This window comes from Oncorhynchus nerka, linkage group LG9a, assembly GCF_034236695.1.
Source record: "Oncorhynchus nerka isolate Pitt River linkage group LG9a, Oner_Uvic_2.0, whole genome shotgun sequence".
NCBI classification, from domain to species: Eukaryota; Metazoa; Chordata; class Actinopteri; order Salmoniformes; family Salmonidae; genus Oncorhynchus; species Oncorhynchus nerka.
The window spans coordinates 58,419,010-58,442,352 of record NC_088404.1 but is presented as its reverse complement, the minus strand read 5'-3'; the positions used below and the strand labels follow the sequence as shown (position 1 = coordinate 58,442,352).

General features: G+C 41.6%; 1 protein-coding gene across 2 annotated transcripts in view; it reads left to right on the top strand.

Moving 5' to 3' along the window:
* Positions 1-274: 274 nt before the first annotated feature.
* Positions 275-23,343, top strand: part of LOC115134590 (lissencephaly-1 homolog B-like) — a 34,153-nt gene continuing 11,084 nt past the window's right edge. The window contains exons 1-5 of one of the 2 annotated variants that reach the window (XM_065022726.1): positions 275-468; positions 16,123-16,249; positions 19,952-20,036; positions 20,166-20,238; positions 22,401-22,609. In XM_065022726.1, coding sequence (XP_064878798.1) covers positions 16,218-16,249; positions 19,952-20,036; positions 20,166-20,238; positions 22,401-22,609 — 399 coding nt within the window. In that variant the 5' untranslated portion in view covers positions 275-468; positions 16,123-16,217. The remainder of the gene's footprint in view (positions 469-16,122; positions 16,250-19,951; positions 20,037-20,165; positions 20,239-22,400; positions 22,610-23,343) is intronic. The other variant, XM_065022725.1, reaches the window with a different exon arrangement.

Here is a 23,343-nt window from a genome sequence, read left to right as displayed (position 1 = left end):
CCCCGAGCTTCCAGATTCGGCATGTGCAAATATGTTTTATTCACAGAAGATTCATAATTCGAAGTTTTCTAAATGAGTTGAATGCTTGCAAATGTGAAATTACATTTTTCACACATGATACAAGGTTGCGAAATTAAATGACACATTTGCGAATTATGATACAAACTTGCAAAATGAACTAACACATTTGTTTATCGGATCTCAGGGATCTCAATATGCGACCAGGAAATTCAACATGTGCGTACTTTTAGTATCCGGTGTCCCAAACCTTCCTCGAGGACAGTTGGACTGCGCGTGCGCGCCGTGCTGCCAGCCCACGCGCGGTCCGGAGGCGGTAGTGACGCCTGACTGAAATACAGCAGCAGAAAACAAGATGTCACCTAGCAGGGTCTGAGCAAAAACAAAACATTTGATCGGCTTTTTTATTATCGCAGAACAAGGACTATGAGACAGATCATTCATAGAAGGGTGAGTTGATCTTGTTTTGCCATAAAACGAAGCGGTAATGATGACGATGTGGCTGCAGATTTATTTTTGTGCGCCTCCCGTCTGTCTCAAAATGGCGAAGAGGCTGTTACAGTAACATAAGGTTGGGAAACTGATTCTTGTAGCTAGATAATGTCATGATCTTGCTCTGATACATGTCTTATGTTGCCTCACAGTGAATGTTTTGGCATTTGCATCGAGTTCGTTTACATGGCACGTTAACTGGATGGATTTTAAACATGGCTATTTATATAGCAATTAACCACGGTTCAATTGGTTCACTTTAATGGTCGGGAGGTGGATTGATTAACTAACGTTCGATATTTATGTACGTTATGTTGAGACGACAATGTCATGTTTGACAAGAGGACTTTTGTAGTAAAATGGTAACGAATCGGCTGCATTTCTTTAGCCATCCCGTTAGGTGGCTAGTTAGTTAGCTGGAAGGGCGTGTTAATTGGCCATCGCTGCAACCTTGTCCCAGCTGGCTAGCTAACGTTCGCTGTTAAAATTCCTTCAATGTTAGCTATATCATGCACTGGTAAATTGGCTAAACCACATTTTAGTCTCACCTTTGCAGTAATGCAAATGTTTAATCTTGCTAAGGAGTTGCCGACTTATGTAACGTTAACCACTAACGTTAGCTACCTAGCTGGCCTTTTGGAAATTTAGCTAGTCAACAAACTGTTAATTTCAGAAGGTTAGCTAGCTATCTAAATGGTTTCCTGTTAACGTTAACTAAATTAGTAACATACTTTCTTGCTTTGGCGGTGGTTCATCATAAATAAGTTCAACAGAACGTGGTCCTGTGGTTGGCTGGCGGCCACCTTCCAGAGGAAGAGCAGTCCATCTCGGCAGAACCTGTCTCCCTCCAGCAGGTGGCGTTTCGCCCACCAAGCAAGGCGTTTTGGTATGGAGGGCAATGGGTGTCAAATTTGGTAAATCAAAATGTATGGCTTGTTTGCTATGGAATTTTTACTTGCTCAAATAGACATTTCGTAATGTTTAAGTTGTTAGCAGTGTACTGATAAGTAGGGCGCAACATGGCGTCAACTGTGAGAAAAAAACCACTATCAGAGTTGTCTTGAGATTCAAGGAATGAGGCTTGATTTGATTTATTAGGATCCCGATTAGCTGACCCCAATGGTGACAGCTAGTCTTGGAAAAGGGATTACAGACAGGACTTTACAATTTACATACATTTTAAAATCATTTAGTGTGTGTGTGCATCTATCAGTTACACATGTCAGTATATAAACAGAAGTATGTCACATGGGGGAGAGGCATTGTGCCGTGAGGTGTTGCTTTATTTGTTTCTTGAAACCAGGTTTGCTGTTCACTTGTACTAAGATGGGAGCTCCATGCACTCATGGCTCTGTATAGTACTGTACATTTCCTTGAATTTGTTCTGGACCTGGGGACAGTGAAAAGACTCCTTGTGGCATGTCTGTTGAGGTAAGTGTAAGTTGAATAAATTTTGGAATTTGTAACATTATTGTTTCTTATAAAAACAAGAAGTGACGCAAGACATGCAGTTCTGTTCTCTGCCAGCTGCAGCACTTGCCCATATGCCTGGACAATAGTCAAGATGAGCTGAAACTAGAGCCGGCAGGACTTGCTTTTTGGAGTGTGGTGTCAAAAAAGCATAGCATCTCTATATTATGGACAGACCTCCCCCATCTTTACAGCCATTGAATCTATATGTTCTGACCATGACAGTTTTACAACCTGTCTAATGTCATATCTAGGGTGTTCCTAATTTGTGGTGTGTTGCTTAGGGCACTATCCCAAGTTGATAACTACATACGTCTACAGCTGAAAGGCACCAGCTGAAAGGCAGTCTACAGGGATGACCTATTGACCTATTTTCAACTTTACTAAGGCTGGTATTTTGTTCGGACCCTTAAGTGATCCGAGTAGAAATCCTCAGTAAATATTCCATTGTACGTGTGCTTTTATGTTTACATAAGCGCACATGCCAAGGGAAAGAACCAAGTATCCTGATGGACTCATTCGGAACAGGTTGCAACCTGACTTCAACAGATAATTTCCATGTCGATGCCTGGAGGTCAGTAAGAGTTTACGTCAACCTCAACACATATGTTAAGGTGTCCGGTAGTAGTTTTACTGCACGTTAATGTGTCTTACACCATTATAGACTCCTTCATACCTATCACCACTATCTCATAGCTATGTTATCCACGGAGGAGCTAATCTCATGACGGAAGTACTCTATAAGCACTGAACCAGTCGTACGCGGTGTGATCATGGTTTATGACTCCTGAATGGAGGGTTCTATTAGTGGTATGTGTGTTGACCATCAGAAGTGTGTTCTGGAGATTCCATTCCACGTATTGCAATCTGAGTGACTTAACTCATCTGTCGCTATTATCAATAGCAATTTGACTTGTGCTGTCTCTAATCCTCTTACTGGCTGTTGCTGGACTGACTGTGGTAGCATTTAAAAAAAAAAAAATCACCTTTATTTAACCAGGTAAGCTAGTTGAGAACAAGTTCTCATTTACAACTGCGACCTGGCCAAGATAACGCAAAGCAGTGCGAAAGAAACAACACAGAGTTACACATGGAATAAACAAGCATACAGTCAACACAATAGAAAAAAAGAAAGTCTATATACAGTGTGTGCAAATGGCATGAGGATGTAAGGCAATAAATAGGCCATAGAAGCAACGTAATTACAATTTAGCAGATTAACATTGGAGTGATAGATGAGCAGATGATGGTGTGTAAGTAGTGATACTGGTGTGCAAAAGAGCAGTTTGTATTTACTTTTCTATGTGGATGAGGTATGTGGATTGGTTGGGCTATTTACAGATGGACTATGTACATCTGCTGCGATCAGTTAGCTGCTCAGATAGCTGATGTTTAAAGTTAGTGAGGGAAATATAAGTCTCCAGCTTCAGTGATTTTTGCAGTTCGTTCCAGGAAGGAAAGGCAGCCAAAGAAGGTGTTGGCTTTGGGGATGACCAGTGAGATATACCTGCTGGAGCGTGTGCTACGGGTGGGTGTTATCGTGACCAGTGCGCTGAGATAAGGCGGGGCTTTACCTAGCGTAGACTTATAGATGACCTGGAGCCAGTGGGTCTGGCGACGAATATGTAGCGAGGGCCAGCCAACTAGAGCATACAGGTCTCAGTGGTGGATGGTATAAGGTGCTTTGGTAACACAACAGATGGCACTGTGATAGACTACATCCAATTTGATGAGTAGAGTATTGGAAGTTATTTTGTAGATGACATCGCCATGGTCAAAGATCGGTGGGATAGTCAGTTTTACTAGGGTAAGTTTGGCGGCGTGAGTGAAGGAGGCTTTGTTGCGAAATAGAAAGCCAATTCTAGATTTGATTTTGGATTGGAGATGTTTGATATGAGTCTGGAAGGAGAGTTTACAGTCTAGCCAGACACCTAGGTGTTTGTAGTTGTCCACATACTCTAGGTATGAACCGTCCAGAGTAGTGATGCTAGTCGGGTGGGCAGGTGCGGGCAGCGAACGGTTGAAAAGCATGCATTTGGTTTTGCTGGCGTTTTAAGAACAGTTGGAAGCCACGGAAGGAGACTTGCATGGCATTGAAGCTTGTTTGGAGGTTGGTTAACACAGTGCCCAAAGAAGGGCCAGATGTATACAGAATGGTGTTGTCTGCGTAGAGGTGGATCAGGGAATCACTCGCAGCAAGCGCAACGTTGTTGATATATACAAAGAAAAGAGTCATCCTGAGAATTGAACCCTGTGGTACCCCTATAGATTACTAGACGTCCGGACAACAGGCCCTCCGATTTGAAACACTGAACTGTCTGCGAAGTGGTTTGTGAACCAGGCGAGGCAGTCATTTGAGAAACTAAGACTATTGAGTCTGCCGATAAGAATGTGGTAATTGAAAGCCTTGGCCAGGTCGATGAAGACTGCTGCACAGTATGGTCTTTTATCGATGGCGGTTATGATATTGTTTAGCATTGGTACTTGAGGGGAACAGTTGTCCTACCAATTTTTTTTCAGAAATGATATCCTACAGGAACACATGATATGGAGCATTTTACTAGTTTTATTGTAGTTGAATCTACACATGGCAAGGCATGACTATTTTTGCAATTTGTTTTGGAAGTGGAAGTCCACTGGACTTCTTTTACAACCAGTGTGGGACACCTCAGTAATATCTTAATGTGTTCTAAGATTACCCCTGTCTAGGGGCCTGTCTGCTCCTCACTGTTCTCATAGGGGAGTTTACAACTAGATTTGTTTTCTCCTCTGGAGGCCTTGTACGGTGATGCATGTAGTCTTGACCACCACCACCAGCGGTTGGTATCACAACCAAAAAGGTTGGACCCTATGTACAAAATGTCAGTGGCTGCATAATAGAATGACTGTAACCTTTCAACCAAATCTCCTGGTGTTTGTGCTTGAAAATGCTCAGTGGCTGTCGAGGCCTGTCAGTCACCACAGCGTCTGAGTATGGTAACCTCTTCAGTACCTGCGAACTGAGACAAGGATATCTGTCTGATATCGCAAAGAGTGATCAGGTCAGTTTTTCTAGATTGACACCATTAGTGTAATTGTAAGGGGTGACAGTCCCCCACAAAGCAGAAGATGTATCATCAGAAGCAGAGTACACTCTGCGTGTCAATGTTTTTCTTGCGGAGACTGCCGCAGTGCTTGCGGAAGTGTCCGAAGGGCAAGATAAGTTAATCCCAGCTACAGTATTGCACGACTTCAAGGAGGAGGGAAGTTGCTCATTCACAGAGACTGCTGGCTCGAAATCATAAAAAGAATAGTCAATCAGGTTTGCTGATTGAATGAGATCGTAATATCTCCTTGGATCGGATTCTGCACCGAGAGGTTTACAAACGTCTCTTTTCCAAGGGGTGCTTATGACAGATGCCCCTCGTGGATGACCGTGTTGCAGCTAGCGTTAGGGGAAGACTGTGTGGTCAGTGGAGAAGGCACTGTGACCTGTGACAATACCTGGTTGGTTTTCTGATCCATCAAGTCTGCTCTGAGTACCAGTGGTTCCGATTTGAGGCTGGTAACATACACAGGGTGAATGAGCACTACGTCCTGGAAGTGTAGTTTCAGCATGACTTTCAATGTGAGAGGCGAGGTAGTCTGAGTGAAACCTCGAAGTGTAGTGTCGCATCTTTCCACTTTTAACCAACGTTTAGTTTGCTTCAAATCCCTTTTGAGATTGTCAAACAAGGTTTGAGAGGTGAGCGATATTGTCGCGCCAGAATCAATTAGTGCATGACAAGTTAAGCATTTACTCCAGGACCGTTTCCAGATATGGCTGTTAAGATTTGCACTTAGTGGACATATGTGGAGTGGTTGTTCGCAACGATGTGATGTGTCATTTCTGTTCAAGGTGAAAGCAGTGTTCTCTGCTTTAACGGAGCTTTGACAATTTTCTTCACAACCTTTGTATCATGGTCTATAGACACAGCCTGTGGGGTTGTTTTTGTTGATCAAGCGGGCCCGGATAGCGTCTTAAATCAAATTCCTCTCATTCAACTTCCTTGCTAAGGGTGTTAAATCCTGCTGGCCTGGTGCCCCACAATTCCCCGTCTAGTCCTTGTGACTTATCTTTGACCCTTTTCTCAAATTTTTCTCATTCTTCTCGCTTTAGTTCTTCACGTAGTTGAACTTCTGGAGAACATTGGTCTACGTTTTGATCATCCGTCAACCCTTTGTTACCTGTGAAATCTGACACTTTGTGGGTTGGGATCAGGAACGTAGCGAACAGCTCGATTGTAGCAGCAGTCTTTTCAATGCTTTGATGCTTCAAAAGCTGTGCTTGCAAGCTCTGAGTTGTAAGATGGGCCCTACAGCCCACGTTAACTTGCCTAAGTAGGTAATGAAGGTGGGATACATGTTTAACAAACATTTTGTTTGAATGTTAACTTCATATGGCTGCAGGGGCAGTATTGAGTAGCCTGGATGAAAAGGTGCCCATTGTAAATGGCCAGCTCCTCAGTCGCCTTTGCTAATATATGCATATTATTATTAGTATTGGATAGAAAACAATAACGTTTCCAAAGCTGTCAAAAATATTGTCTGTGAGTATAACAGAACTGATATTGCAGGCGAAACCCTGAGGAAAATCAAAACCGGAAGTGGCTTCTATTTTGAAAACTCCATGTTCCATAGCCTCCCTTTGCTGGATTTAAAGGGATATGAACCAGATTCCTTTTCCTATCGCTTCCTTAAAACCTCTTGTAACTACCCATCCTGGATCCGGGAGAATTGTCATCAACTGACACTAAGTAGCATAACGCAACAGACAAAAAAAATCTTACTAGAAAATATTCATATTCATGAAATCACAAGTGAAATATTTTCAAACACAGCTTAACCTTTTGTTAATTACCCGGTCATCTCAGATTTTGAAAATATGCTTTACAGCCAAAGCAATACAAGCAATTGTGTAAGTTTATCGATAGCATAGCATTATGCCTAGCTAGCAGCAGGCAATCTGGTCACGAAAATCAGAAAAGCAATCAAATTAAATCGTTTACCTTTGAGCTTCGGATGTTTTCACTCACGAGACTCCCAGTTAGATAGCAAATGTTCCTTTTTTCCATAAAGATGATTTTTGTAGCCAAAAATAGCTCCGTTAGTCCTTCATGTTCGGCTGAGAAAACGACCGGAAATCCCGGACATGACAACGCCGAAAAATATTCCAAATTAGCTCCATAATATCGACAAACATGGCAAATGTTGTTTATAATCAATCCTCAAGGTGTTTTTCAAATATCTATTCGATAATATATCAACCGGGACAGAGCTTTCTTCAGTAAGACCGGGTGGAAAAATGGCTACCTCTGTCTTTTGCGCGAGAAATACACAAAGAGCCATCAGGTGCACACTGACGCAATGTTGTCGCTCAGGCTCATTTTTCAAAATAAAAGCCTGAAACTGTCTTGTGATACTAGACACATTAAGGAAGCCATAGAAAAGGGAATCTCGCTGATATCCCATTCACTGCTCAATAGGGAAGCATAGGAAGGGACTCTTATTTAGAAACCGCTGCGTTCCTGATTGGATTTTTTTCATTCTTTTGCCTGCAATATCAGTTGTTATACTCACAGACAATATCTTAACAGTTTTAGAAAACACTCAAGTTTCCATCCTAAGCTGTCAATTATATGCATATTCAATTTTCTGGTCCTGAAAAATAGCCTGTTAACTTTGGGAACGTTATTTTTCACACAAAAGACCCCTAGATTCAACAAGTTAAGGTATCAACAGTCTTCAGACATAGTTTCAGGCTTTTATTTTGAAAAATGAGCCAGAACGATTACAAGTGGTCAAGTGGTCACATGAGTTTTGCTCGCGCAACAGAGTTTGGATAGGTATTGCGTTTCCCTCTACTACTGTGAAAGACATTTGCGGTTGATATATTATCGATTATATATTTTAAAAACAACCTGAGGATTGATTATGAAAAATGTTTCTGTGGACATTATGGAAACTGTTTGAAATTTTAGTCTGCGTTGTGACCGCTCTTTCCTGTGGATTTCTGAACATAACGCGACAAACAAACGGAGGTATTTTGGATCATCTTTATGGAACAAAGGGAACATTTGTGGTGTAACTGGGAGTTTCATGAGTGAAAACATCCGAAGATAATCAAAGGTAAACGATTACTTTGATTGCTTTTCTGATTTTCGTGACCGAGTTACCTGCCGCTAGGTGTACATAATGGTTTGCTGTATATCGATAAACTTACACAAACGCTTGTATTGTTTTCTCTGTAAAGCATAATTTCAAAATCTGAGACGACAGGGTGATTTAACAAAAGGCTAAGCTGTGTTTCACTATTTCACTTGTGATAACAGAACTTATTTAGCAGGCGAAACCCTGAGGACAAACTATTCAGATTTTTTTTTGAGCTCACTCTCTTTTCAATGGGAATACAGATTTCAAAGGGACCTTCTTGCAGTTCCTATCGCTTCCACTGGATGTCAACAGTCTTTAGAAATTGGTTGAGGTTTTTCCTTTGTGTAATGAAGAATTACAGCCATCTTGAACGAGGGTAACTTGAAGTGTACTGTTAGATAGAGGCGCGTGACCAGAAAGCTAGCTACAGTTTGTTTTACTCCTGTATTGAACACGCATCATCCCGTCTTCAATTTGATCGATTATTTACGTTAAAAAATACCTTAAATACCTAAAGTTGTATTACAAAAGTAGTTTGAAATGTTTTGGCAAAGTTTACAGGTAACTTTTGAGATATTTTGTAGTCATGTTGCGCAAGTTGGAACCGGTGTTTTTCTGTATCAAACGCACCAAATAAATTGACATTTTGGATATTTATCGACGGAATTAATCTAACAAAAGGACCATTTGTGATGTTTATGGGACATATTGGAGTGCCAACAAAAGAAGCTCGTCAAATGTATGGCATGATTTATATTTTTATATCTGCGTTTTGTGTCGCGCCTGCAGGGTTGAAATATACTTTTTGTTTACTATGGTGCTATCCTCAGATAATAGCATAGTTTGCTTTCGCCAAAAAGGCTTTTGGAAATCTAACATGTTGGCTGTATTCACAAGTGTAGCTTTAATTTGCTATCTTGCATGTGTGTTTTCATGAAAGTTAGTTTTTAATAGTAATTTATTTGAATTTGGCGTGCTGCATTTTTCCTGGCTTTTGGCCAGGTCCCACATATCCCAGAGAGGTTAAATAGCTAATGGAGGACTCTTTTCCCCATGGTTTATGTTTATGCCAGCCAGGTAGGCTATACTCTCGTTGTAAATATAAAAGTTGAAAAAAATACAGTAGTCCCAGCCTACAGAAATTGTTTTTAGCGGCCATCGCTCTGTTTTCTCCCGCAATTGCATAGACTATAGAAATGTTGCGCCACATGAGCTCACGTGCTCTCGTTAAGTGTTTGAGTTACATTTTCAAATACAATCGTGGCCAAAAGTTGAGTGACACAAATATTAATTTTCACAAAGTTTGCTGCTTCAGTGTCTAGATATTTTTGTCAGATGTTACTATGGAATACTGAAGTATACTTAGAAGAATTTAATTAGCGTCCGACTTTTATTGACAATTACATGAAGTTGATGCAAAGTCTATTTGCAGTGTTGACCCTACCCTCAATTAACTTCTGGGCCACATCCTGACTGAATACATAATCAATGTTTGGAGTTTGTCAGAATTGGTGCATTTTTGTTTGTCCACCTGCCTCTTGAGGATTGACCACAACTTCTCAATGAGATTAACCTCTTGGATTTAGGGGGGCGCTATTTTAATTTTTTGATGAAAAACATTCCCGTTTTAAACAAGATATTTTGTCACGAAAAGATGCTTGACTATGCATATAATTGGCTTTTAGAAAGAAGACACACTGACGTTTCCAAAACTGCAAAGATATTGTCTGTGAGTGCCACAGAACTGATGTTACAGACGAAACCCAGATAAAAATCCAACCAGGAAGTGCCGCATTTTTTGAAACCGCCTCATGCCAATGACTCCTTATATGGCTGTGAATGAGCTTACGTTTTCCACGTTTTCCCCAGGGTGTCTACAGCATTGTGACGTCTTTTTAGGCATTTCCATTGAAGAATGGCTGTAAGGGACCATATATAGCATGTGGTCACATTTGTCTCCTGCAGAAAATCTTGCGTAAAATACTGAGGTAGCCATTTTTTCAATCGCTTCTTATGAGAAACCAATTGCCTCGACGGATATATTATCGAATAGATATGTTAAAAACACCTTGAGGATGGATACTAAACAACGTTTGCCGTGTTTCTGTCGATATTATGGAGCAAATTTTGGAAAAGGTTTGGTGTTATAGTTGCAGGATTTTCTGGTCGATTTCTCAGCCAAGCATGGTGAAGAAACGGGAGCTTTTTCACCTACAAAAATAATATTTTTGGAAAAAAGCAACATTTGCTATCTAACTGGGAGTCTCCTGAGTGAAAACATCCGAAGTTCTTCAAAGGTAAATGATATAATTTGGTTGCTTTTCTTATTTTCGTGGAAATGTTGCCTGCTGCCAGCAGAGCCTAGCATAGCATTATGCCTTGATAAACTTACAGCCAACGCTAGACAAGCATTTGTGTAATGCATATTTTGAAAATCTGAGATGACCGTGTTGTTAACAAAAGGCTAAGCTTGTGTTTGAATATATTTATTTCATTTCATTTGCGATTTTCATGGATAGGAAAAGTTTATGTCCGCTGGGTTATGCTAATGCATTTGAGGCTATGATTACGCTACCGGATACGGGTCTGATGAGTTTCCTGGCCATGGACCCAAAATATTGATGTTTTATTCGTAGAGCTACTTAGTTATCACTTTTGCTTTATGGCAAGGTGCTCCATGCTGGAAAAGGCTTTGCTCATCACTAAACTGTTCCTGGATGGTTGGGAGAAGTTGCTCTCGGAGGATCTGTTGGTACCCTTCTTTATTCATGGCTGTGTTCTTAGGCAAAGTTATGAATGAACTCACTTCCTTGGCTGAGAAGCAACCCCACACATAAATGGTCCCAGGATGCTTTACTGTTGGCATGACACAGGACTGATGATAGCGCTCACCTTGTCTTCTCCAGACAAGCTTTTTTCCGGATGCCCCAAACAATCGGAAAAGGGATTCATCAGAGAAAATGACTTTACCTCTGGCCTCAGCAGTCCAATCCCTGTACCGTTTGCAGAATATCCGTCTGTCCCTGATGTTTTTCCTGGAGAGAAGTGGCTTCTTTGCTGCCTTTCTTGACACCAGGCCATCCTCCAAAAGTCTTCGCCTCACTGTGCGTGCAGATGCACTCACACCTGCCTGCTGCCATTCCTGAGCAAGCTCTGTACTGGTGGTGCCCCGATCCCGCAGCTGAATCAATTTTAGGAGACTGCGCTTGTTGGACTTTCTTGGGCGCTCTGATACCTTCACAACAATTGAACCGCTCTCCCTGAAGTTCTTGATGATCCGATAACTGGTTTATTTAGGGTGCAATCTTACTGGCAGCAATATTCCTTGCCTGTGAAGCCCTTTTTGTGCAAAGCAATGATGACGGCACGTGTTTCCTTGCAGGTAACCATTTTTGACAGGAAGAACAATAATTCCAAGCACCACCCTCCTTTTGAAGCTTCCAGTCTGTTATTCAAACTCCATCAGCATGACAGTGATCTCCAGCCTTGTCTTTGTCAATACTCACACCTGTGTTAACTAGAGAATCACTGACATGTCACCTGGTCCTTTTGTGGGAGGGCTGAAATGCAGTGGAAATGTTTTTTGGGATTCAGTTCATTTGCATGGCAGAGGGACTTTGCAATTAATTGTAATTCATCTGATCACTCTTAAGATTCTGAAGTATATGCAAATTGCTATCATACAAACTGAGGCAGCAGACTTCGTGAAAATTAATATTTGTGACTTTCTCAACTTTTGGCCATGACTGTACATTTGCATCGATGTCAGTGATTTAAAGGCACAATAGAGTGCTGAGTACCAGGCAGTTAACAAGTTTGGTAGGTTACTCATGACCAGCAGCATCAGAGTTTGGATAAGCCTAATTCTGACTAAACGGTCATGTGGAATTTGACTGCCTTCGTGACTCGTGACTACCTGTGTGGTGGTAATATGGTCACCACAACAACCCTACCTAGGAGCTAGGTAAACTGTTGAAACATGGGAAGATATTCTGTACCTTGTTGACTCTTCTATTTGTGCCGAACATGGTTTGATCAAATGCAAAATCCATAACACAGGACTAAACCCAGGCTTTCTAAAATCGATCCTGATGTCGTCCCTGTTTTGCAACAGGAGTCGGCAAGCTCCTGCTTCAATAATACATGTTTTGGTCCAGCTTTTCTCAACGTAACTATTGGTCTGCCATCTTTGATACCATATCTAAAAGTATTACAAATGCCTTTTGATCCTACTGCCATAACTTTGTTTAGGGTAATACCTGATGCCTTAACACTACCAAAATACACATCTGACTTTGTAGCCTTTGAGTTTGTTGGCAAGAAGGTTGATTTTTACTTCTGTGGCAATCACCCTCTCCTCCCTCTCATTTTGTGTGGATTAAAGATGTTTTTCACTTTAGTAAATTGGAGGAGATAAAATATACCCTATGGGGATCTTCTGACAAATTCTACCGAATATGGCCACCTTTTTTAAACTTATTTTTATTTAAATTGGCATGTCCGTTAAGAATAAATTCTTATTTACAATGATGGCCTACCCCAGCCAAACCCTTATCCGGACGACGCTGGGCCAATTGTGCACCACCCTACGGGACTCCCAATCATGGCTGGTTGAAATTATATTTATCGGACATTTGAGAAATGTACTGGTCATCCATATGCAATGGGTGCGTTCCCCAAATAGGGGGCCGCGTACCAAATCTGGTTTGCGGTAGATTTTATTTGGCACCCCAAGTTTTCTGAGCAAAACAAATATATATTGTATTCTATATTTTCTTTTAAATTGTTGGACATAAGACTATAAAAGCACCAACAAATAAGCTCCAAGTGATTTTAATTTTGTAAATGTGTTCCAAAGTATTACCACGCATGGTTTATTAGGTACACCAGTCTAATACCAGGTCGGACCTCCCTTTGCGTCCAGAACAGACTGAATTGTCGGGGAATTGAAACGTTGCTCAATTGGTATCAAGGGACCCAATGTGTGGCAGGATAACATTCCCTACACCACATATGTGAACAATATATGTAGTCAAAAAACAATTGCATTTTGTCATAAGTTAACAAGCAATATGTGAAAACTGTTGTGGAAATCTGCAGAGCTCAAGTCGACTACAAAACTCAAAATGCAACGCTCTCTAAAGTTTGGCTGGCTAGCTAGCTAGAACACGTAGCTACACACAATACCAAAGTCAATATCAGCATGTGAAGTAGTTAGCGAGTTGTAAAGTCCCTGAAACTGCAGTATCAAATGAGGAGTTACAATCTCACCATGTATGATCCATCTTCATAATCAACAGTAGCCTAGGCGCCTGTCGCGTGCTCTCTCAGCAGCAGGTGAGACATGCCTGTAAGGCAGCGTTCAAGGAGTGAGAGTGGTGCTGAAGCCCGGAACATTTGTCTGGCTACAATTTTATTTATCGACTTTTAATTGATTTGATTGGCCAAAAGCCGGCAATTACCGGTTAACGGAAACCCTGTGTTTTTAAAACCAACCAATAACTATTTCTGTCCACATATCACTCACTTTATACAAGATGTCACCCTCATTCGCATCTCACATAGTTTCCTAGCTCTCTCAACATGCAGGTGCCGGTCTTTTAACACACACACAAGATGCAGTGTACACACTGACTAGATCCTATTGTACACGGACTCACCCTATTTTTGCTATGTCTAGATTCGCCTCATGACCCATTATGGCTTCTCATAGTTTTTAAGCTGAGAGAAGAGGGATTTGGTTTGGGAAATGTGTGACAAGACAGCGCCGTCTCTGCAGTTTTAAAGGCTGTTGCTGTCTGACTACCTGACCGGGGGCTTTAAGTGAATGGAGCCTGGTGGTGGGCCAGGCTCCTGGTGGTGGGCCAAACATTCAAATAATCAAAGCTTGATGATGAGTTGGCTATTTGAATCAGCAGTGTAGTGCTAGGACAAACAACTGGCCAAGTCCTACCTTGAAATGATATGTCAACTTTTGTTGCACTGAAAGTTTGACTGGAAGGGATTGGACCGCAGTGAAAGTTATTCACACATGTACACAGATTTACTTCCAGTGTGATAAGGGTAGTGCATGGGACCTTGAACTCTATAGTAATTTGATTGACTCAACATTGAATGAGTAAATCGTTTTATTGAAGGGTATTGATCATGAAAGTAATGTCTGTTTCTCAAAAACATTGCAACTTTAACAGTTAGTTTAAATATAAACGTTAACATTCTTGTCCACAAAACACGCTTGAGTACACCCACTTGTCACTCAACCACGCACACACACGCGCACACACACACACACACACACACACACCAGTCCTGGCATAGCTGAGTTGGCTCTTGCAGGTGTCAGAGCTGGCATAGGCTTGGTGACAATGTCATATGTGAGAGGTCAGGCTAATTTGGTTAGCGGCCTATTTATGAGCTGGACAGTCAGTGCTGCCCGGAGCCTTCCTGCCTGCCTGCCTTCTCACCTTTCCCTTGTCCCCTCCTTTCTCCACAGTCCTGTGAGACTGGTGATTAACAAGCCAGCCCACAATGGCTTTTGGTAGGTAGCCTATACTGTTTGTTTCACAGAATAAATGACTTGATGGCATAGTTTATTCTCGTGGTTCGGTGTCTCAACATGAGACAACAGACAACAAAACCGAATTCCACTTGTGAATCCTTGTGTCCTTTTCTGGTGTGTTGTGGTCTTAAACCCTGTCTCATTCTTTTTGTGGATCTGTCAGCTGGGAGAATGGACTGTCATTTCTCTTTGCTAATTTGAGCTGTTCTTGCCATAATATGGGCTTAGTCCTATTTGGTAAAATACCATATTCTGTATACCACCCCTACCCTGTCACAACATAACTGATTGGCTCAAATGGATTAAGAAGGAAATAAGTTACACAAATTCACTTTTAATGGGTCACACCTGTTAATTGAAATGCATTCCAGGTGACTACCTCCATGAAGCTGGTTGAGAGAATGCCAAGTGTGTGCAAAGCTGTCATCAAGACAAAGGCTACTTGAAGAATCTCCAATATTTTGATTTGTTGAACACTTTCTTGGTTACTACATGATTCCATGTGTTTATAGTTTTGTCTTCACTATTCTACAATTTAGAAAATATTGAACATTTTAAGAAAAAACATTGAATGAGTAGGTGTGTCTGAACTTTTGACTGGTACTGTACATTTATTTACACCTGTGGAATTTGCCTTCGTGAGAAAGGTGCCCGTCAGCATTAAACCAACAGAATACAGACAAGTTCACATAGACCTCATACAGAATATACAAAATCGGTACAGTAAACTTAAAACATAAATCTGGCATCATTGTTTGGAATATCAAATCGCATTAGAATTGCAGTATCACATCTCAATAGAATCGTGATACATATCGTATCGGCACATACTGTAAGTATTGTGATAATATCGTGAGGTCTGGCAATTCCCAGCGATACTCCTCAGTCCTGCACTGTCAGCTGTCTGGACGACTAGTCTCTGGCACACACACACAGATCCCACGCATACAAACATTTCTACAAAGAGGATGGCACCCCCACATAAACACTTGTAAGCATGTGTACACACACAGACAGACTCTTTGTGGTCTAGCCAATAAGCAGCTTAACGCCACTCACCCCAGCTACTAGCAGTCTTATGGCTCAGGAAGTACATGCTTTGCTGCAGAACCACAAATGGCTGTTGGTTTTGTTTCTGTTTATTAGTAGATTAGGCTACCCTATCAATATGCCGTACTATTAGCCTAAATATGTTCCACACCTGTCAGAGGCCAGAATGAGAGAAGTGAGCCTTGCCATTAGGCAGAATGGCAGATATCATTGTGTTTGTACCGCATTGATTAGTAATCTAATTTTTCTGTCAATAACCGTAAACTAATTTAATTTTTCCTTCTTGCTCTCCCTCCACCTCTTTGTTTTGCTCTCTCCCCTTATTCTCGCCCTTGTATCCGCCCCTCTGTTTGGAGTACCAGTTGTAGTCTCTGAGGACTGAGCAGCTGACCTGAGGACCCCCCCCCCTACACCCTCACCCCTAGTCCAGAGGGCGAGAGCAGCCACTACAGCCACCATGGTGCTGTCACAGAGACAACGAGATGAACTGTGAGTACACACACACACACGACACGGGTTTTGTACGGTCATAAATCCTGGATAAGTTATGGGAAATGACTTGTTTTCCAGGCTTGTTGGATTCTAAACTTTGAACATTGAGATATTAAAGACATGATAGATCAGTCGCATAGTATATAAAGGAGTGAGATCTGTAGAAAGACAGTGTGGCTGTGGAATGTGCTGGGTGGAAGGGAGGAGATCACAGGATTGCTATAGGGGAAACAGATGGACATCTGTGGATTAGGTAGAGGGGTTGAGGTCAGGTCAGATCCCCTGAAGGGAGTAATAAGGGTTTAGTATCCTGTTACCCTCTTCTTGTGGAACCTTAAGATGTAAGGATTGTCCAGAAGTGTCCAAAGTGGGGATATATATATATATATATATATATATATATATATATATATATATATATATATATATATATATATATATGAAAAGCTTAAATAAATCATTATCTCTACTATTATTCTGATATTTCACATTCTTAAAATAAAGTGGTGATCCTAACTGACCTAAAACAGACTAGGATTAAATGTCAGGAATTGTGAAAAACTGAGTTTAAATGTATTTAGCTAAGGTGTATGTAAACTTCCGACTTCAACTGTATATTCCCGTTAATTCCCACGGAAAGTTTCCACCTTCCCCAAAATGTGGAACCAGTCAAGGGGTCTGAATACTTTCAGAATGCGCTGTTTTTGACAGGGTCTTAAAACCTCTTGGAACTACCGCTCCCGGATCCGGGAGAATTGTCATCAACTGACAATAATTAGCATAACGCAACGGACAAAAAATATTACTAGAAAATATTCATATTCGTGAAATATATTGAAACATAGCTTAGCCTTTTGTTAATCACCCTGTCATCTCAGATTTTGAAATTATGCTTTACAGCCAAAGCAAGACAAGCATTTGTGTAAGTTTATCGATAGCCTAGCATAGCATTATGCCTAGCTAGCAGCAGGCAGCTTGGTCACGAATCAGAAAAGCAATCAAATTAAATCGTTTACCTTTGAGCTTCGGATATTTTCACTCACGAGACTCCCAGTTAGATAGCAAATGTTCCTTTTTTCCATAAAGATTGTTTTTGTAGCCAAAATAGCTCTGCTTGTTCTTCACGTTTGGCTGAGAAATCAACCGGAAATTGCGGACACGACAACGTCGAAAAAATATTCCAAATTAGATCCATAATATCGACAGAAACGTGGCAAACATTTTTTTATAATCAATCCTCAATGTGTTTTTCAAAAATATTTTCGATAATATATCAACCAGGTCAGTTGGGTTCTTAGTAGGAGCGAGAGAAACAATGGCCGCATTTGTCTATTACGCACATATCACTGAGCCACCAGCTGATCACTGATGCAATGTTGTCGCTCACGCTTCAAAATAAAAGCCTAAAACTATGTCTTGTGACACTAGACACATTTAGGGAAGCCATAGAAAAAGGAATCTGGTTGATATCCCTTTCACTGCTCAATAGGGACGCAGAGGTTTGTAAATAAGATTCACTTCCTGATTGGATTTTACTCAGGCTTTCGCCTGCATAATCAGTTTTGTTATACTCACAGACAATATTTTTACCGTTTTGGAAACTTTAGTGTCTTCTATCCTAAGCTCTCAATTATATGCATTTTCTATTATCTGGTCCTGAAAAATAGCCTGTTTACTTTGGGAACGTTATTTTTCCAAAAATGAAAATGGTGCCCTCTAGTTTCAAGAGGTTAAACATGCTCATTCTGATACTATAAAAGAAATCAAACTGTTACTTGCATGTGACTCTGATGGAGGATTTTATAAAGTGATGCTCCTTTTCCTGTCTGTCAATTACAAGATGTGCTTACAAGATCTCTTCTTGTCCAATTTGACAACTGAAAGTACTGCCACTCATCAGACTGTCAATTTAGTCTTGCCTATAGGCTAACTCTTATTGTGTGTGAAATTTGTTTTTGAAGAGTTTAGGTGTAGTATTGCTGGGCTGTGCAGGCTGACTGGCATCGTTTTGTTTCCCCTTGGTCATCAACTTGGATAAAGTCAAGGATATGTTTTGCATTATTCTAAAGGCATACTGCAACACGTAGCATGTTTTCCTTTCCCTTACAATCAATGTAATTTAGTCGTAGCATTATAGTAAACAAAACAGCCCCATATCAACTTATTTTTACAAAGTAAAGCGTAACAGAGAATCTATCAACCCCCAAGTCGGTTGTGATATTAAGATGAGCGCCAACGATGATAAATCCGCATCGTTAAAAGGTTGTTCTAAATTATATCTACCTCTTCACCCTCTACAATTCAGTTAGGCCTCATTTTTAAATTTGATTGTGAAGTAACGTGCACAATTATCGCCCATTCGTCATCCATTTAGTGGGCTGGCATCGTTTGCTTTCCTTTCGCTCGGATAGAGTCAAGGATAAGTTTTGCATTTTTCTAAAAGCCTACTGAAACACCTATCATGTGTTCGTTTCCCTTTACAATCAATTTGATTAGCAATAACGTTATAGTAAGTAAAAGTCCCGTCAGTTTCATTTTACAAAGTAAAATGTATATTAAAATTATATCAAACCACAAGGCGTACGGTCAAATTATTTGCTATAAACATGAGTGACAAAGCTGATGAATATGTGAATCATTACAGTATAGTCTTTCTGAATTAAGTCAACCTCATATCAGTTAGGCCTAATTTTAAATTCAATTGTAAATTAAGTGCACAATTTTCACCCATTTCATCCATGTGTCCATTCAGTGAGGTGAGGGCGAGGGAGACTCATTAGCGCCGGGCTGTGTACCAACGTCCTACAGCACGTTGTCTTGGCGGGTTAAGTTGGCAATAGGTCTGAGGTGAAGAAAAACGCTAAAGTTCTAAATACTTTTCTGTTTGTGATTTCAAAATTCTGACATGAGCAATGTAAAATATTTTTTTACATTTACAAAATCAAATGTCAGTGGCCGTTGGCCTTTGGCAGTTCTAGTGTTAAAGAAAGATTTTTAAGCCTTGAGACATGGATTGTGTATGTGTGCCATTCAGAGGGTGGATGGGCAATAGTAGAGATTTAAGTGCCTTTGAACGGAGTATGGTTGTAAGTTCCAGGCGCTTCTTGGTTTTAGTCGCGTGTCTCTGTAGTGTAGTACAGTCCAGTAGCTCTGCAGACAGGAAACAGCCTTTAGAAACACACTGCTCTCTGATGGCACACTGGGCCAAAGGTTGACCTCATAGACACACCACATTCTCTCTGAAAGTGTGCCCAGCCACACGTATACTTGAACACACTCACTCACACAGGTTACACTGATCCAGCAGCCACTTGAGGAGTGCTGATGTCCTGCTGCTCATAAAACATTTAGCCCACATCAGAGAACGGAACCATGCTGCCACTTTATGCTTCTTCTGAGTGTTCCATCCCTCCAGCAGTCGTCATGTTTTCATGACCACCAGAAACACTGGCTGTGATTCATTCTTCAGCATTGTTTTCCTAGAGGAAACATTTCACTGGACACACACACACTTTTCTGATACGGTATTTAAGGAGGTATGGGAGCTACCTGCAGTCAGAACACTGACTGAATGAAACATGCTGGGTTAAAACTGGATTTTGAGATTGTCACATACCCAGCATGATTATGAAGACGACCTTGGAATATAATGTGCATATTGACGGTTGTTTTGTGCTCTTTATTCTCTCTATTTCTCAGAAACCGAGCGATAGGAGACTACCTCCGCTCAAACGGCTATGAAGAAGCCTATTCCACCTTCAAGAAAGAGACTGAGTTAGATATGGTAAGCAAACGCACGCACACTAACATGCTCCAAAACTGCCTCACTAACCTATTCTTTGATTTCCTTGCAATTATTTGAAACCTAGAAATCACGCTCTCATTTGTCAATTTCTGTCTCCTACTCCCACAGAATGAGGAGTTAGATAAGAAGTACGCTGGTCTTTTGGAGAAGAAATGGACCTCTGTCATCAGATTACAGAAGAGAAGAAATGGACCGAATATGCTTGGAATTGATAGTTTTGGAAAGAAGACAGTCTTACGTTTCCAGAAATGCAAAGATTTTCACTGTGAGTCCTTAGAACAAATGCCAAAACCAAGATCTGTCATCAGATTACAGAAGAAGGTGGGTTGACGTGACTTTTATGGTGTTATGGTATTTTGTGTGTGTGTTGATTTTCCATCCCATATTGGAATTGCAGATGGTTTTTAAGCTCTGATGTACTTTGCACCATTTTAACAGTTAAGAAAAAAAGTTATTTTGTGTCATGTGTTTACTATATATACACTGCTCAAAAAAATAAAGGGAACACTTAAACAACACAATGTAACTCCAAGTCAATCACACTTCTGTGAAATCAAACTGTCCACTTAGGAAGCAACACTTATTGACAATAAATTTCACGTGCTGTTGTGCAAATGGAATAGACAACAGGTGGAAATTATTGGCAATTAGCAAGACACCCCCAATAAAGGAGTGGTTCTGCAGGTGGGGACCACAGACTACCTCTCAGTTCCTATGCTTCCTGGCTGATGTTTTGGTCACTTTTGAATGCTGGCAGTGCTTTCACTCTAGTGGTAGCATGAGACGGAGTCTACAACCCACACAAGTGGCTCAGGTAGTGCAGCTCATCCAGGATGGCACATCAATGCAAGCTGTGGCAAGAAGGTTTGCTGTGTCTGTCAGCGTAGTGTCCAGAGCATGGAGGCGCTTCCAGGAGACAGGCCAGTACATCAGGAGACGTGGAGGAGGCCGTAGGAGGGCAACAATCCAGCAGCAGGACCGCTACCTCCGCCTTTGTGCAAGGAGGAGCAGGAGGAGCACTGCCAGAGCCCTGCTAATGACCTCCAGCAGGCCACAAATGTGCATGTGTCTGCTCAAATGGTCAGAAACAGACTCCATGATGGTGGTATGAGGGCCCGACGTCCACAGGTGGGGGTTGTGCTTTACAGCCCAACACCGTGCAGGACGTTTTTCATTTGCCAGAGAACACTACTGTTCCACTGGATGTCATAAGGTGAATGCACCAATTTGTAAGTCGCTCTGGATAAGAGCGTCTGCTAAATGACTTAAATGTAAATGTAGTGTAACACCAAGATTGGCAAATTTGCCACTGGTGTGCCCTGTGCTCTTCTGAGATGAAAGCAGGTTCACACTGAGCACATGTGACAGTCTGGAGACGCCGTGGAGAACGTTCTACTGCCTGCAACATCCTCCAGCATGACCGGTTTGGCGCTGGGTCAGTCACGGTGTGGGGTGGCATTTCTTTGGTGGGCCGCACAGCCCTCCATGTGCTCGCCAGAGGTAGCCTGACTGCCATTCGGTACCGAGATGAGATCCTCAGACCCCTTGTGAGACCATATGCTGGTGCGGTTTGCCCTGGGTTCCTCCTAATGCAAGACAATGCTAGACCTCATGTGGCTGGAGTGTCAGCAGTTCCTGCAAGAGGAAGGCATTGATGCTAAGGACTGGCCCGTCTGTTCCCCAGACCTGAATCCAATTGAGCACATCTAGGACATCATGCCTCGCTCCATCCACCAACACCACGTTGCACCACAGACTGTCCAGGAGTTGGCAGATGCTGTAGTCCAGGTCTGGGAGGAGACCATCCGCCACCTCATCAGGAGCATGCCCAGGCGTTGTAGGGAGATCATACAGGCACGTGGAGGCCACACACACTACTGAGCCTCATTTTGACTTGTTTTAAGGACATTACATCAAAGTTGGATCAGCCTGTAGTGTGGTTTTCCACTTTAATTTTGAGTGTGACTCCAAATCTAGACCTCCATGGGTTGATACATTTGATTTCCATTGATGATTTGTGTGATTTTTTTTGATGTCAGCACATTCAACTATGTAAAGAAAAAAAGTATTTAATAAGAATATTTAATTCATTCAGATCTAGGATGTTATTTTAGTGTTCCCTTTATTTTTTTGAGCAGTGTAGGATGCTTTCTTGGCCAGGGCTCACTTGTACAATAGATGCAATTCTCAGTGTGACCTCTGGTTAAATAATCAATAAAAACGTGTGTGGAGTATGAGTGAAATAAACAACCAACTGAACTTTCACGTCTACTACTCTCTCGTTGTCATCTTTTCCACTCCTTTATCTTCACTCCCCTACCTTCTCCCATCCCTCTCTCCCCCAGGTGATGGAGCTGGAGTCCAAGCTGAACGAGGCGAAGGAGGAGATGACTCTAGGGGGTCCTGTGGCCCAGAAGAGGGATCCTAAGGAGTGGATCCCCCGTCCCCCAGAAAGATACGCCCTAAGCGGCCACCGCTCCCCCGTCACACGGGTTATCTTCCACCCGGTCTTCTCTGTCATGGTCACTGCTTCTGAGGACGCCACCATCAAGGTCTGTATGTGTCAATCATTTTCTAAGAGCTTGGTGTACCAGGGAGCCATAGCTCTATGCAATATAAGTTTATTTTATCTAGCACATATATACAGTTGCGGCCAAATATATTGGCACCCTTGCACTTTTCTTCAGTAATTCCCTATTTCTTCTCAAATCTGTTGTAATTTAAATAATTGCTCTCCACGCCTTGTTGGGTTTTCGACATTGCAGAACCAAATAGAATGTTGTAAAAGTAAGTTTACAAATTTAATTTAGAAAATAAAGTCGGGCACCCTAAATCTGTGGGAAATGTTCTGTGACCCAATAAAACAACATGTAGGTAGTACAGCACTGTGTTTACTAACGACTAAATGAATCATTCAATGAAAAGAACGCCCTCCTACAATCAAACATGGAGGTTTGATAATGCTGTGGGGCTGCTTTTGTCACCACTCATACTGGAGGCTTTGAACGTGCACAGGGAATCATAAAACGAGGAGATTATCAGATCTTTTGGAGTCCAATATTCAACCCAGTGTCCAAAAACTGGGTCTCTATTGGAGGTTGTGGGTGTTCCAGCAGGACAACGACCCCAAACACACATCAAAAATCACCCAAGAATGGTTTAAGAAGAAACACTGGATTGTTCTGGAGTGGCCAACCAAGAGTCCAGCTCTGAATCACATCCAAAAACCTATGGCGAAATCGGAAAACAGCAGTTGGTGGAGGGCACCCCTCAACCAGTGAATAAT